Source organism: Lycium ferocissimum, chromosome 1, assembly GCF_029784015.1.
Source record: "Lycium ferocissimum isolate CSIRO_LF1 chromosome 1, AGI_CSIRO_Lferr_CH_V1, whole genome shotgun sequence".
Lineage (NCBI taxonomy): Eukaryota > Viridiplantae > Streptophyta > Magnoliopsida > Solanales > Solanaceae > Lycium > Lycium ferocissimum.
In genome coordinates this window covers 29202313-29218586 of record NC_081342.1, presented here as the reverse complement: position 1 = coordinate 29218586, position 16274 = coordinate 29202313, and the positions used below count along the sequence as shown (strand labels likewise).

At 34.5% G+C, this 16274-nt stretch overlaps 1 protein-coding gene and 1 non-coding gene across 4 annotated transcripts; both read right to left on the bottom strand.

The window, feature by feature from the left end:
• Positions 1–722: 722 nt before the first annotated feature.
• On the bottom strand, positions 723–813 carry LOC132031793 (small nucleolar RNA U31b). Its single transcript, XR_009408349.1, has one exon. It is a non-coding gene; the product is annotated as a small nucleolar RNA U31b (small nucleolar RNA).
• Positions 814–4217: 3404 nt separating this feature from the next.
• On the bottom strand, positions 4218–11756 carry LOC132053666 (uncharacterized). Of its 3 annotated transcripts, none has more exons than XM_059445782.1 (9): positions 11563–11756; positions 10118–10327; positions 9722–9804; positions 9149–9202; positions 7710–7979; positions 7566–7628; positions 7035–7103; positions 6891–6936; positions 4218–4477 (listed from the first exon to the last, which is right to left on the bottom strand). In XM_059445782.1, exons 1-9 carry the CDS (start codon positions 11594–11596, stop codon positions 4416–4418), a joined length of 891 nt encoding a protein of 296 aa, XP_059301765.1. In that variant the 5' UTR covers positions 11597–11756; the 3' UTR covers positions 4218–4415. The 3 variants fall into 3 exon arrangements, with proteins under 3 accessions (XP_059301765.1, XP_059301768.1, XP_059301774.1); XM_059445785.1 differs by having other exon boundaries at positions 6894–6936; XM_059445791.1 differs by having other exon boundaries at positions 9722–9789.
• Between the last annotated feature and the right edge of the window lie 4518 nt (positions 11757–16274).

The window sequence follows — 16274 nt, the reverse complement described above, 5'->3', positions numbered from 1 at the left end:
AATTTGTTTTGTTATAAATGAATGAAATAAAGCCAATGATAATTATTAAAATTGGTCGAGTAAAAGATATATAAAATGGCAAAAAAGCAATAATAGAATAATTAAGCCTGGGCTCTGTTGATCCTTGGAGCAAATCCTTTGCTGGGTTTCCTCCGGTGGAACAAATATTCGCTCTGGCTCTTAGAAAATGAGAATTGTTCCGGTGCAAAAGAATAAGTAAAATAGATAATTGTAAAGACTGGATTCAAAGAAATAACTATAAGTGATTGTTATTCGATGCCTTTTCAAGGACCGTTAGGCTCCTTTTATAATGCAAATACCTTAACTCTTAAGCTGTGATTAAATTCTAATAATGAATAATAAATGCAGCTTTAATTTTATATTGTAACGCTTGCTCCGTATCTGGACCGGTCATATAACGTTATTCTCCTATTAATGACCCGGTACAATTTGCCTTTGTGGATTTGCTCCGGATGTCTCCGGGGCTTCTTACTCGAATTAAATGAGACAACTTGCAACGTTCCACCCTCTACTGCCACGTGTTCCAATACCATATTACCACGTGTCGAGCTATATTTTGCCATGTATACACATTCTGTAATTTTCATTAGTAAACCTTTATCACCTAGACATGCAACACTTTCAGTGTATGACGGGGAACTGCTGGCTATCGTTCAGCGAGTCTTTTTTTTTTTTTTTTTTTTTTTTTTTCTCTTGAGAGAGAATCGGATATAGAAGGTGTCAATCACCATTTTTGACATCCAAAGATGGGATGCAAGTAAGATTGGGGCGACAATAACTATCATCAGTTTCCCTCTCATAGTTCAGCGAGTAACTAAGTTATCTCAGTACTTATTTGGTCAGTAGTTTATTATCAGGACTGATAAGAGAAATATAAAGTTTCTTATGAAGTAGATTACGCACTAATTCTCAGTTGCTATGGCTGACTAAACGGGTGCCTTCTGATTACACTGCTGAATACAAGAGAGGTAGAAAACAAGGCGGTTTATGCACTTCTAATGGTAACTAGGTTGACCTTATGTCATTGGTAATTTTCACTACAAATACTGATCTATTCCAAGCTATAGCAGATAATTGAAATTCAAATACAGAACTGAGGACACTGATTGAGCAACTACAGTCCAATCCAACTACTCATCCACAGTTTACTTGGAATCAAAATCAGTTGAGAAGAAATGGAGGTTAGTGGTTGGAAAGGTCCAACAAATGAGGAATGATATCATTGCCTTATGAGACTCTATTCCAGAGAGAGGCCACTCTGGAGTTGAAGCTACATTAAAGAGATTACTAACACTATTCTAGTGGAAAGGCATAAAGACTGATATATACTTTTCAAAGAAAGAAAAGAGTATGATTTGGCTGCATATCCTGGCTTGTTACAACCACATCCGATTTCGGAGGTGGTTTGGTCCCAATTAGTATGAATTTTATTGTTGGCCTTCCCAAATCAAATGGCCATGAGGTAATTTTGGTAGAAGTAGACAAATTGAGCAAGTATGCTCATTTTATGTATCATAAACATCCTTATGCTCAGTCTGTGGCTAAGGTGTTCATGGATGTTATTGTCATGTTACATGGCCTACCTGATACTGAAAGTGCGAGAGGGGGAGGGGTGAATTGTAACTTTTTCGTTCAGACAGTCGACTAACTGAGAACACTAGTTGACTATAGCGTAATGCGAATGAGGGTGCATATAAATGACACAGAGATATTTTATACTGTTCGATTCAATGCGAATCCTAGTCCAAATTTGCCCCTTGCGAAGGGTGTTCTCTCTGCTCTTTGTAAATGTTTTGGTACAATGGTTTGTTTGAATGGAGCTCCTACGTCTACATTCAAACACTCGTAATCTTTTTGATACAATGCCTCACAAACTATTCTATAGCTCTCCTTTCTTTTTTGTTTACACTATATCACTCAAGACTACAATGTTTGTGAAAAGTAAAGCAGAGAGCTTGAGAGTATGAGACAAATGTATCTCTTTCTTTGTCTCTAGAGCCTCGAATATATAGTCTTCAAGTGATTAGCCGTTAGACTCTTTTTTCAGCAGATATGTCAACCCAAGAGATTTGATCCTTGTAAATTAGGAATATTTGAGGATCCTAATTTCCAAGAATAAAGCAAAAGCTTATTAAAACTTGTAACGATCCTTTCCTTCTATGGTATCATCCTGGTTGGCAGATGCTTGTTTCCTTGTGCGTTGTTGATAAGTAATAAAGGTTGTACAGCTGCTTTCCTTATGCGTCATTTGCCTTGTTGGAGTGGTACTTGTTTCCTTGTATAGCACATTTGATTTAATGCTTGATTCCCCATGATTGTGCTGATTTAATTGATTGAGTAAAAACTGATTCTTGTTCCAAAAATACGCAAAGAGCCTATTTTTATTGAGCCTTGAATTTCTTTCCTTAAGCAACTGACTTGGGCTTGTACGTCTATTCAGCCGACTGAACTCCTGTTGTCCATTGGGCTTATCTGTCCAATCCGTTTGGTTGATCCTTTGAGTATAGTACCTACACAACAATTTGTCATCATTAAAATCATAACACTAACAGATACCATAACGAGTGACAGAGATGTAGTGTTCTTGAGCTCTGTTTGACAAAGTTATTTTCTTTACAAGGAGTGAAGTCGAACACTTCTTCAGCTTACCATTTTCAATTTGATGGCCAAATTGAGGTCCTGAACATATGTTTGGAGACATATTTGAGATGCTTTTGCACTGAAGATGCTACAAACTGGTATTCTTGTTTGTCTATGGCTGAGATTGGTATAATACATCTCACCATTTTGATATAAAGACTACTCCTTATGAGGCTCTCTATGGAAGATTTCTCCGCATTTATCTCTTCTGTCAGGTGAATTAGCTTCAGTTGAGGTAGATAATACACGACCTAATAGAGAAATGAAGCTGCAGTTGCTTAAGCACCATTTCTTGAGAGTTCAGTTGAGGATGAAACGATAGGTTGATTCTCATAAGGTTGACAAAAACTTTGAGGTGAGAGTAGGTCTTTTTTAAGGTTAAACCTTACAAATAAATTAGCGTTTCAGCACAACCATGTCACAAGTTAGCTGCATGGTATTGTAGGCCCTTTCAGATTTTCAAGAGGATAGGATCAGTTGCCTATATACCCCTATTTCCATCTTCAGTACAGATATATCCTACAATCCATGTATCCTTATTGAAGAAGTGCTATGAGGTGCCTGCCCAAATCCCCTATCCTCATTGCTCGTCCTCTTGCCCCCCATCAGAGGAGAATGGTGAAAAGGGGGAATAAGGTTGTGTCACAGGTCTTCTTGATTAAATGGGAAGGACCATCTTGAGGATCAGTTTTCCATATTTTGACCCTTGTGGTCAAGCATCTTTTGCAAGACGGAGTACTGATACATAAAATGGAGCTGAAATATCAGTTAACCTGAGGTAATGTCAGCTGAAGTAGTTATGGTAATTACAACCACTTGAGTTAATTGAGATAAGTCGAATTAGTTAGAAGCAGTTCTACCATATTCGTATACAGCATAATTCATTTTCATTCATTATTAACTCAATTTTCTCAGTTCATCTTCTTTCTTCCATCACTTTAGATCTCTCTCCCGAACTTCTCTGTAAAGTTCCTGATTCAGCTACTTGATTCTCAGGTTCATATTTGAATTCCTGCAATTAAGCTAACATCGACATATTCACTGGTTCATCCCTTTCCCCCCAGAACTATAATAAGGCTTTTGGGCAGCTAAATTGTCAACTGTAAAGGTTTCAATTCATTGTGGGAATAACTGATGGGGATTCCTTTGACTTTTATGGAGCACATAAAAAACGACAAGCTAACTGGAGAATAAAAGGCATCCTTTGTTTATTTTAAAAAGTGAAAGATGTTGGTGTGCAATTATAACAAATCCTGTCGCTCTTAAGCTATAAAATCTTATGCCAGTGAGAGGTGCGTTAACTATTGCCGAATGCAATGTGCGAAGAAGGTAGCGAACTAGAGATAAAAAGTTGCACTGTAGATAAGTTAAGGTGATAAAAGAAATAACATATTGAATTCCATGGTAAAATATCCAGAGTTACTCCAATCAACCACTCCTTAAAGTAGGCAGTAATTGCAAACTCCACCATCAACACCCTTTTCTGGTCCCTATTGATAACACCATCAGCGTTATATAAATACACAAAATCATAAAACCAGAAAAAGCAAAACAAGTTCTCAACCTCAAATGGACAAACTTTTATTGTTCTAAAGCCGAATTAACCTTTAATAAGAAGTTTACAGTTCCACCTAAACTTGCATCCCAAATGGGATTAAGAGAGTCCCAAGATGACAGAGTTCACCAAAATACAAGGAAAAGAACAGCAACCTTAGTACTCTCCAAGAATTCAAAAACTAGAGGTGACAGCAATTTCAGTTGATACCACGGAATGATGGCAAGACAGCAATAAGTGGATCACCATAACCAACAGCTTCTGCAAAGTACCACCGATTGAACAGTGAGTTGAGGTTTTCCAGAAAGAACATTAGAAAACAGTAGATACCGTTGACAATTTAAAAATACATGCACAGACCCACATCAAATATGTTAATGTTTGCACACATTTACCAAGCTAAAAGATTCATCAAACGCAAATGCCAAAGAAATAATACAGGGAAAGGGCAAACGGCTTAGTTAAATTGGTTGGTTGTGAACCATGCATGGCATGCTCGGTTCAAAAGAACCATCATAATGTGCAAAATGGCCAAAACTCACTCACGTATCAATTAGATCACAGGCACTAACTATGGCAGCACCTGTACCTTAGGAGATTAAAGCAACAATGACAAGTATATCAGGTGCTTGTTAGGTCCTATTACTTTTTTCAGTATCACTCTGTGATTGACCAATTGAATCCATCTTCCCATTTACTTATTTCTGTTTGATTTCGTCTCTTCGCCTTAACTACTCATTTACGGTTACAGCATTGTTATAGGTAATTCATAATTACGGCATCATTTCTCTTTAAACATATACTAGTTTCCTAACAGGCTCTTTTTGTAATCATTTGGGTAACATACCTTATATATTCAATAGGTTACTTCTTCATTTCTTTCACATTATACACAATATACACAGAAAAATGGAACCTTTCAAACTTCATAGAGCTTCAATTGTCACATAGCGTTCCTCGAGCATTGCTAGTGTTTTACACAAGTTAAAACAGCTTCAATACCTATCTCATATCCACATAAACTTGACCTTAATTCATAGGAATTATTTGACATCAACATTCTTCCAACTAGTTGAGCCGAAAATCAAAGTTAGATTTAATATTTAGTTGAATCCAACCTTGAGTAGCTACTTATTGTTTCTCAATTTATAATTGATTGCTTCAATAGTTTCATCTAGCTCTAAAATCTATAATTGTGGCGGACGCTACTTCTTTTTTTAAAAAAGAATACAACCAGCTATACTTCTTTTTTTAAAGAATACAACCAGCTATGAGATGTACATACGACTCATTAGATTTTTTGTCATTTCTATAGGATCAAAGTCTTACATGCCAGGTTAAAGAAAGCAAATCAACTTTAAACAATCCACTCAACCCAGAAAGAAACACAGCAGTAAACTCAGACAACAATGCATAACTACATGATTACATCAGATCAATCTGAGAATTAACCCAAAATATCAGAACATGTGTTGTTGACATGATACTGGACTGGAGTCTAGCCCATCATGTCTTAAGTAGGAGATGTAAGTTTAGATCAATTATTGATCTCCCATATGGGCTGATCGTGTCCTAGATGGTTGGTTATATGAAACAACCAACCTACTAGTGCAGTCGTGCAAAAGTTAGTTTTGAGGAGCGGGGAAGTTACGGAGAGGACCCGCAAGGGTGGCTCAGTTGGTTGAGCATGGGGCTTTCATAATGGAGGTCTCAGGTTCGAAACCCCCTGCCTACAACAACAGGAGATTTGCCTTCTGGGTCGAGCTCGTCGCACGGGGCTTGCCTAGTGCAGGTTATCTCTCCTGTGTGGTTTGCGAGCTATTACACAGGAGCTGGGTTTACCCTGTGCGCACCTAAAGGGTAGCTGCTGCAGGTTCCCATGTCATCAAAAAAAAAAAAAAAAAGTTACGGAGAGGAGTTACTTTGATGGGAGAAGTTAAACAAATTGACGTAACTTCTGTTTTAGGAAATTCTTTCTGTGTAATTACACCCAATTACATCCAATTCCAATTACATGGGTGGCTTTCCAAACAGCCCCTTTGAGAAATAGTGTAGTTTTTACTTTTGAAAGAAAGAACTCGCGTAAAAAGCTTCTCCTGATCTTCTTTCTACTCTTAAACATCTCAAAATAGCATATGTTAAAGTAGCAAGGCATTTAGATTATAGTCCCTCCATTCCATATTAAGTGACCTTTTAGGCTTTTTATTTTGTTTCAAAATAAGTGACACTTTAGGATTTCAAGAAGAAATTAATCCTGTTCTTCCAAACTTACCCTTATTTATAATCAAGAATCATTAAATAACTTTTCTTTTTCTAAGCATTAATTAGGGGTAAGTTAGTAAAAATAGTCATAATTTTCTAGGAGTCAATAATTTCTTAAAGGGTGAGCATGAGCTAAAAGAGTCACTTATTATGGAATGGAGGGAGTAGAAAAGGTCTGTTTCCGAATGAAATAGAGCGGACTTGAAGTCAAAACTTCTTGTGGACAATCAACTTCCTGTGTACCCACTGCAATTTTGTGGTTTAATTATTTCAGCACTATAATTGTTAATTTAGCAGATTTTAAGTATTTCGCATGCACTATAATTGTTAATTTAGCAGAAAAACTGCAGCTGGGACAACTTGACGAGTAAAACAAGGTGGAGAAAGAAAAAAATGTTTGAAAGAAGCATACCACCATCATTAAAGAGGATCCTCAAGACTTCTCCAGCCGCATCTGACTGCTCAACAAAAAAATAAGAAAAATTAAAAAAGAGAGGTCACCAAATATTACCCTCAGAGCAGATATTTAACAAAAAATTGCCTTAAAAAGGCTTACCCTGACAGGAAGTTCAGTTCCAAACTGATCCAAAAAGCCAATAATCTGTCCCTCCTTGATAACATCACCCTGCACACAAGCACATATGCATGATTCAAGCACTAAGCTATACTCCCATAAAGGCCTCTGTTAGTTTAATCCTGGCATGTGAGCATCACATTGAAGATAAAAAGCATACGCCAACAAGAAATGTCAATGGTCCACTGAGTTACAAGATCTAGTAAACCACTGGCGCTCTCAACCCTTAGACCTTTAAGCAAAGAAATGATGATGCTCACAAGGCAAAAACAAGCTAGATGTCCTCAGCTCATCCATTCCATCATCTAGACACGGTAGTTATTCAGAGTAACAAACTGTACTCTTTTGAAGAACTCAGCCTACAACCATCTGCTGGTCAAGAGATTTTTTTTTGAGACTAATCTAATTTTTAGGAGAAAGAAAGTTAGTGATTGTCCTTATAATATGAAAGCCTTCAAAAAGAAGAATAAAGTTCATAACAAACGCTGGAGGGTTGGATTCATTATGGGTTACCTCTTTACACGCAGGGGGTTGTTTCTTTCCCTTTAGTGTCCTGGCCCTTCGGAATGAACCAACCTGTCAGAGAGAAGTGGAAGCCATTGCTGATATAGTACATGATAATTGCTAAAAGGATTTAATAGGTCAAGAAATACACACCGTTGGGCATGATACAAGAACATAACCACTAGCTCCAGTAGCCTCTAGAGCTGCTAATTTTGCTGATTTTTCGGCAGCAACATTTGTGAATGGGCTGATCTTTTCTGAGGACGATTTCCCCTGGGATGCCGCAGGAGCAGCAACTGTTGATGAAATAGATGGTTTGCTTGCACTAGGTGGTGGTGATGGTGGTGGTGGTGTGGAAACAACAGGTGCAGGCACTACTGGAGATTCAATGTTCCGTTTCAGGTGGAGTTCGAAATCTCCAACCTATGAGATAAACCATAATATCCAATCAAACATCAGTGGGAATCATAACGCCTTTTCTTTCAGAATATATTAGAAGATAATTTTTCTAAGAAAAATATTTAGAATTATATTTCAACAAAAAGACTAAATAACTATTTACAAGAGAAACCTACAAAAGTGATTCTCTAAACTGAAGATACTTGTCCTATCAAAACCAACATGAAGTTTGTAGATTTGCGTAATCAAATAAGCAACAAACTGTATCAGAAAATTGACTATCATAAGCATTCCACAATTGTTGCCTTCAAACTACTTGGACGATACTTGCTACAATTCCAGTAAGACAGAATAATAGCAGCTTTCAACTCTTTATGCAGGAATGTTTCAACCTTATAATTTTTACTCATTGCAGTAGCATATATGAACATGATTGGTGGTATAGAATGTAGAATCCTGCAAAGCTGTCAGCATCAACATGAACCTGTATTCCGTCTTTTCTTCTACTATAAATCAATATATGAAATTCTGATTCCTGTTGCATGAATGCTTGAATTCTTCCCAAATTATCACCAAATATACCATCAGAACTTTCAGATCAAATGGGTAGTGCTAAATAGTAAATGCTACCGTCTCAAGATATTTTATACTTTGTTTTAACAATTGTAATGCGTTTTACAAGCTTTTTAAAAATTTAATTTTCTTCTATTACAAATGGGGACTAGGGAAGTGGGGTAGTGAGAAGCAAGCTCACACCTATTGAATGGAGACTCCCACCGTTACCACTAGGCTATAAGTCTTGGTACTAATTAACTTGTAAAAATAAGCAATCTGCAGATTGCCACCACGTTGCCATTTTCTAAATATGCTAGTATATAGTTTCAGATTATGTGGCAGTGGAAAAGCTATAATGCATACTCTGTGGCTCTGGAATCTCATAGGATTGAAGATAAGACATGCTATATTTTCTGCATCTTCTTGATGCCTATTAATGAATTTTTTACTTCATTAAAAAAGATAAGTCATGCTTTAACATTCCCTTTTGGTCATTTCCAACTTCCTCAGACTTTCACAGTCTTATAATCCCGTCTATAGTATAGTTCCATATTTCTGTTTCAGAATCTCCCAAACAAATAAAAACGCATTATGCACTACACATGAAAGGATGCACCAGCAAGCAAAGAAATGCTTACCTTAAGTTTCAGCTCAGCTACTTCTGTATCATCACACACCTCAGTAATCAGAGCCTGGTGAAAAGCAGTATAACAACAATCATGCTTAAAGTCACGGCAAACAAAGAGCTAGTCTAGAAATTTGTCTAAGATAAGAAAGCAGTATAAAAGAAGCATCTTAAATAACAATTGGCTAATGAAGAATAAAAGATATGGTTTTGACTTGGTTGCCAAAATTAAGTAAAATGACACTGGTGACTATGGGTTTGCCACAAACATGAGCAGTATTTTCAAATCATACAGAAATAATCACAAGTTCAAAACTATGCCTGACAAAGATTGGCCGAAGTTGCAGAAATTCTTGGTTTCGACATAGTTCAATTGGCATTTGCATGAAAATGGTTAAAAAAGAAAATCCACAGAACTCATGCTTTAGTTCAGAAGGACCAATTAAGCCAAAAGTTGGGCATCAAGCATATAATGCTAAATAATCAACACAAGGTACTTTAGGCACCCGTAAAAAGAATTTTTTTTTTTTAAAAAAAAAAAAAAAAAAACAGTAGGACATTCTAAAATCCAAAGAGATAAACCAACCTCAAAACCCTTCGGAAATGTTGCTGTTGGCAGTGGACTCCTTTCCGTTGGCACTTTTTGGTGGCTAGCTGCAAGAACGGTTCCTTCAGATTAAGGGAGTTTGGCCTAAAAGTTAGATGTGACAAAATAAAGGAAACTAGAAAACTACTCTCCACCCCTTATCAGATAAATGCCAAAATGATAAGCTTTAGATTCCAATAGAAGTTCTGCATACTGCCCAGAATGAATTAATAGGCTGTGATTGCGAGCATAATAGTACGGTAGATACCAAAAAGTACTAGCGCATCAAATAAACCAAGAATGTGATGTACACTCAATGCAATAGCCAAACGGAAATCAGAAAAGATTAGCCCCTAGATACTGATTTGCAACTGGTTCAATAACAAAGTAACTCACCATCAGATTTCGCTGTCACAGTTGTTTCAGATGTCTTTGCACATGAAAGTATCAATCTAACATGCTTGTTAGGAGAAGACGCGAGCCTTGCACCATTTGTGGAGCCCTTTAGGGGAAACTTAGTAGGCTTGGAGTAGGCAACACTATTCATTGGAATGACGCCATGCATTTCAATTACGGACCTCACATGGGAAGTGGTACCTACTGAATCTATCAGAAACAGTAAAGTAGGATATCCACATGAAACAGAAAGATTGATTAGAACTACTTGGAGTATATCAACATGAAACAAATAGATAGAGCAGAACTATTGGCAAGCATTTATGCAAGAAAACAGGTTGGCACCAGTAAGGTAATTGAGAAACTAGATACAGTGAACACCAAAAGATAAAAGGAGCTGTAGGTTTATTAAAATAAAAAATGCACAAAAACCGGTAAAGCCAATTATGTGCTTATGCTAAAAAAAATATTTCCCTTCTTTTCGTTCAAGTGGAAGGAGAAACATTATCTTTTTCCCTTTCCCGGGTCGCCTTACACTAGTTTATACTCATTAATTAGGATCTACCTCATGTTTTTTCTGGATCAATTGCACATTAGTCCCTATACTCAACAGAACTCGTGATCTTTTGTGAAAGTAAATTGCACGTAAGACCTTGCAGCTTCATCAATCATGAACCACTACTTTGAAGTTCTTCTTAAAGACTAAGCTAATAGCATATATCTACTGCCACAAGTTTCTGATCATCAGTTCTTCTAAAATCAGGCATAAAAGAAAGGACAATGTATTATTACTACACAGTTCCAAATATCATTCAATTCCATTATTAATCAACAAAAACTAATACTCCCTCCATCACAATTCATGTGGCACCTTTCAGATTTCGAGATTCAAACAAGTCTTTACCGTAATATTTTCAAATATCTTTTAAATATTTTGAATTGTCAATTATTGTGACTCATAGTACTTTTTAAGTAGTTTCCAAATATGTAAATCTTAAACTACAAGATTCCATGCCCCAATTCACAGTCAAAATTAAATTGTTTGACTCTCTAAATTGAAGCAGTGCCACATAAATTGGGACAAAGGGAGTAGCAAAGAGAAAAATAGAGAGATATCGACAAGCTATAAAGCTCAATCCAATTTAAGAAACTGAAAAACTCATAATATATGCATTTAAATCAATGAGATGAAAATAAGAAAGTAAAACGCATAGCTATCATTTCTTGCCAATTCGCTATCCTTGTAATATAAGACCAAAAAAGTGCACCACCAAATGGGGCTGCTTCGAGTATAGAAAAATGGGCCCTACACGGGAATAGTCGGGATGATACGGGACACCGGATGTTAAACCAAAAAGAATTGCCGATAAAAGTAGATGATTACATTAACATTATAAAACAATTCAATTAGATGCACACACAACTGAGAATGTATATCAACTTACAATGAAAGGAGCGGAGAGCGGTAGCGGACTCCATGAGCTGTGATCGGAGATACCGATGAAGAAATTTGGAAAGAGAGAAAATGGGAAACTGAGAAAAAGAGAGTTTAGTTTACTACAGTTGTGAGATGAGTATATTTAGTGTACTATCTTCATTGAGATGTCCGCCCCCGACTTCTATTTCTTCACCCAATTTGTTGCACCAACCCACTTTATTTTGATGTTAATTAAAAACCTCCTTAATATTACTCCTTTACCCTTAAGAAATACTTACTAGTGAGGAGGGTATTTGACTATTTTACCCAAATTTAAGTTTAATTTATAATCTCTCTCCATTTAATATTTACTCTATTTATATGTCAATGATCTCATTAATGACAAAGTTAACGGGGAAAAGATACTATTAATTGTGCCTTGAGTTCTAATATAATAAATAATTTAAGATAACTATTTTTAGTGACCTCGACAGATAAATGATATGGAGGTATATACATCATACACTCGATCCTGTCTATTTTACTTGTCGCCCTTACTAAAAATTCATGGTTCAACGTAGTTGTCATTTAAAAAAAAACTCAAGATAATTAGTTGTTTGTTTCCGCTTTGACCATTACTCATATAAATGTAGAGAAATAGTAATATGTGAAAAAGAGAATTATATTAAATTGAGAGGAATATAATAATAATAATAATAATAATAATAATAATAATAAAAATAATAATAATTTAGTCAAATTACCTCTAGCTAATGTTTCCTTAGGGTGTGCCAAAAAAAACATATGACAAGTAAATTAATGGACCGGACGGGAGTATTTATAGGTGAAAATTATTTCGCCTCTCCAATTTTGGAAAGCCACCTGGTAATTGGAATTGGTGTAATTACTAGGGTAGTAATTACACAGCCTAGTAATTACACAGGTAGTGTATTACAACGACACCGTTTGTTTGTCATAATGTAATTACCGTGTAATTACAAGCGTCTTGCTTTGGTTGCACCGTAAGTAATTACACAAATCAGTTTAATTTAAAAATAAAATTTAATTATAAAAAATTTAAAATTAATATTTAAAAAATATTGCCTTTATAAATGATATTAAATTAGTTATTTAATAACACATTGTTTCTTAAAAATATATTAATTAATAATCATATATTTGTAACTAATATTGTAACAAAAATAATTGATATATATTTTTCAAATTAATATTTAATTTTAATTAATTATAAAACTCAAAAGAAGATTTTTTTTGTGAGAACGTCATGGATTAGATGTTTGACAAAAAAATAATATTAATAAATATAATGCCATAACATTATTCAAATGTTTGACACAAAAAATCCATCAAATGTAAGTGAAAAATAAACAACATGCAATGTGAAAGCAAATAACTTAAAATTGGAAATATAACCTAAATTCAAAATACAAAAGAAAAAGTTCAACATAATACTCTTATGTCAAATTCCAACATTACAAAAGTAAGTTCCAACATAACTTAAGTAAATAATTCAAAATAAAGAAAAAATATAAGTCTATAACCTCATTCACAATGGAATTCTACTTTAATAACGTCACTTATTATATGTCAAGTTTGTTAATGACTCACTCTTTCCAATATTAAGAGGTGTAGTTTCAAATATTAGAGTAATAATAAGGTTATGCTAAATGAATAAAATAAAAAAATAAAAAAGTACGAGCAATTACATGGAACCACAAGAAGTAAAGGTTGAGAATGAGAAGAAAGAAAATGAAAAATAAATAATATAAAAAGAAAAATACATTTTAAAAAATAAAAATAATTCAAAAGTAAAAATAAAAAAGAAATTAAAATAATAGAAATAAAAAATATTAAAAATCAAAAAAATTAAAATAATAGAAATTAAAAATTAAAAAAAAATTAAAGTAAAAAAAATAAACAAACTAAAAAGTAACCCTGTAATTACAGGGTGTAATTACACCCAATTCTCCCCCCCCCCCCCCCCCGCCCTGAGAATTGGAGGGTGTAATTACACCCTGTCAATTACACCCAATTTCCACCTAACTATGTAATTACTTGGTCAAACAAACAGGCCAAACTCTGTAATTACATCCAATTCCAATTATATGGGTGGCTTTCCAAACAGGCCCTAAAAGAATTGGATTTGCCTTCAGCTATGGATGAAATACATTTTTATCTCATATCTCGGACAGTGCCTATTTTGTTCTTTAAGCAATATTTTAATTCTTTTTGTCATCATAAAGGATTCAGTCAAATAGTGCAACATCTTATTCTAAAATGTAATTTTAAAGTCGCTTGAAGTATAAAGTATCCAAAACAATTTTTTGGAATTTGTTAAAAATACTTTTATTTTAATAATTATAATTGATATTACGCATACTAAGGACCCGTTTGTCCATGAACATTAATCACTTTTTTTCGGAAATTTTTTTCACTTTTTTTTTTTTAAACTAGTGTTTGGCCATGACAATTCCAAAACCCTGTTTTCACTATTTTCAATTTCTGTTTTTGACTCTTGCTTTTGTTTTTCTTTTTTCAAATTTTACCCTGAATTTTCTATTTTTATAAATTTAACTCCATTTATTCTAGTATTTACAACTATTTGTTTTAGTTCTTGTTGGGTTTTGTATGGGGTATAAATGCAAGGTGGGATACTCCGCATAACAGTGTTACTCGCTTCACATATACAACAAATGTGCTCAAACCTTATGAATGGCGATACATTAGTGGTAATTTATTGCATCATTTGATTAAAGAATTTATTTTCTTCCGATAAAAACTAATCTGTACCGGGTGTCTACACCCAACAAGTAAATAAATGACACTTGTTATATTATTTAATTATACATATTAAAATTTAACCATAGTTACCAAGTATTTTGCATATGATCTTAATTAATAATATAATATATTCTCACGCTATTTCGGTTATCTTCTACACAATAAGTAGATTGACCGTAAGTTCTTTGTACTTCTATGCCGGTAACTAATCACATCGCAAAAGCCATAAGTAGATTGTGTAATCGCTTGTTTTGATTCAACCAACCTTAGGATTTAAAGAACATGATTGGACTCATCTTGTAGAGGCCCATCATGAATCTAGTAAAATTTTGATGTCTATAGATGCCCCTACTTCAATGCTTGTCGGAACATAGACTTGATGAAATTCACAGACGAAATTTGAAGTACCCATAAAAATGAAGATACAATCTTTATGATTTTGAGTCTTTGGTAAAGGATCGCTATGTTGTCCTCCTGATGAGTTTGCGGCTTTGATGAGGAATAATTTAAATAGAGAACAAGAGATTTGTCCCTAAAGATTGCCTGTATTGTTGAAGATTTGTTTTTCTTTGGTGTCTCCAAGAAGATAAAGTATTTTTAGCTTGCTCCTTATTGTCGAGCCAACACGATTACATTCATCGGATGGAGCAGCATAAATATTTTTTGCATACAATATTGTTGATCTATCTTGAGGCAATCTTAGCAATTGGCTCAAAATTTCACAAATCTCTATGTATTTCTTGATCCTTTTGTCCTTGTGAAGACCCCTATTTATGACTTTAGGACACAGAGAGAGTTTGTGATGGATACATATTTTCTTTTGCTCAATTTGATTAGTCTACCTTAGTCATTAAATCCATCACAAAACTTATGTGATAATTATATATATTTACTTAGCATGTAACATCACTTATGCACACTGCATGATTTTATTGGTTATTGACTAACTTGGCCTGCCATGTCATTTGACACATGACGTGGACCTTGAGCTAAACAAGATAGACTAGCAAAATTGAATTGGTCTTTCAATTAAATCCAAGCATATTGAATTTAAGCAATTAATTTGATTATATTAGCCTATAATATTTGTTTGGACCAATACATTTTGAAATTAAAATGTGATTCAATTTAATTAATAAATTTCAGTGCATGCAAGTAGCATTTTTGGAAGATTAAGTCCATAAAGTATGAGTTTTAAGAGAAAACTATTCCTATTAATGGTATTTTGTACATCAATCCGACACAAGAGGGCAATGAATTGACTCCTATCAATTTTTGGGTTTTCCTAAATTTGTCTAACTTCCCTCTAGATGTAACTGGTTCTTTTTGCGTTTCTGATGAGACCCACAGTAAATTATAAATTGTGAAATAAAGAACACAAATTTCCTATGTGCATAATCCCCGACTCAAAGGTGTAAAAATTACGATGTAGTCCATTAAAATTTATCCAAACTCCACTAAAACAAAGAGTTAAATTCAAAATACAACTTAGTGATTCTAAGACTTAACTCTAAGCTTTAACCCCAACAATCACTTGATTATTACACCTCTTTAAGTTACCTCTAACTTGAAGCTAATTGTTCCTAAAAAAAAAACAATCTATGAAAGCTTCTATAATCAGATTTGGTTATAAATCGATAGCCTAAAAAAGATGCAGCACCATTAAAGGAATGATAAGAGATTAAAGGATTGAAAAAAGAGGGAGGTTAGAGTAGTTTGTGGTGTGAAAAGGCTTGTGCCCAAAAGGCCTAAATCAAAAAACCACACCTTGTTATCCCGAGTTTATAGCATAGGGACCTCTCCATAATTTTTTGTGGGCATTGGGAAAATAACAACTTATCGGTTAACCCGATACTCCGAGTTTCAAGCAATTTCTTTGGTAGGGAGAGCTTTCCCCGAACGAGTTCTACGCAAAGACGAAATCGAATTAGTTGAGCT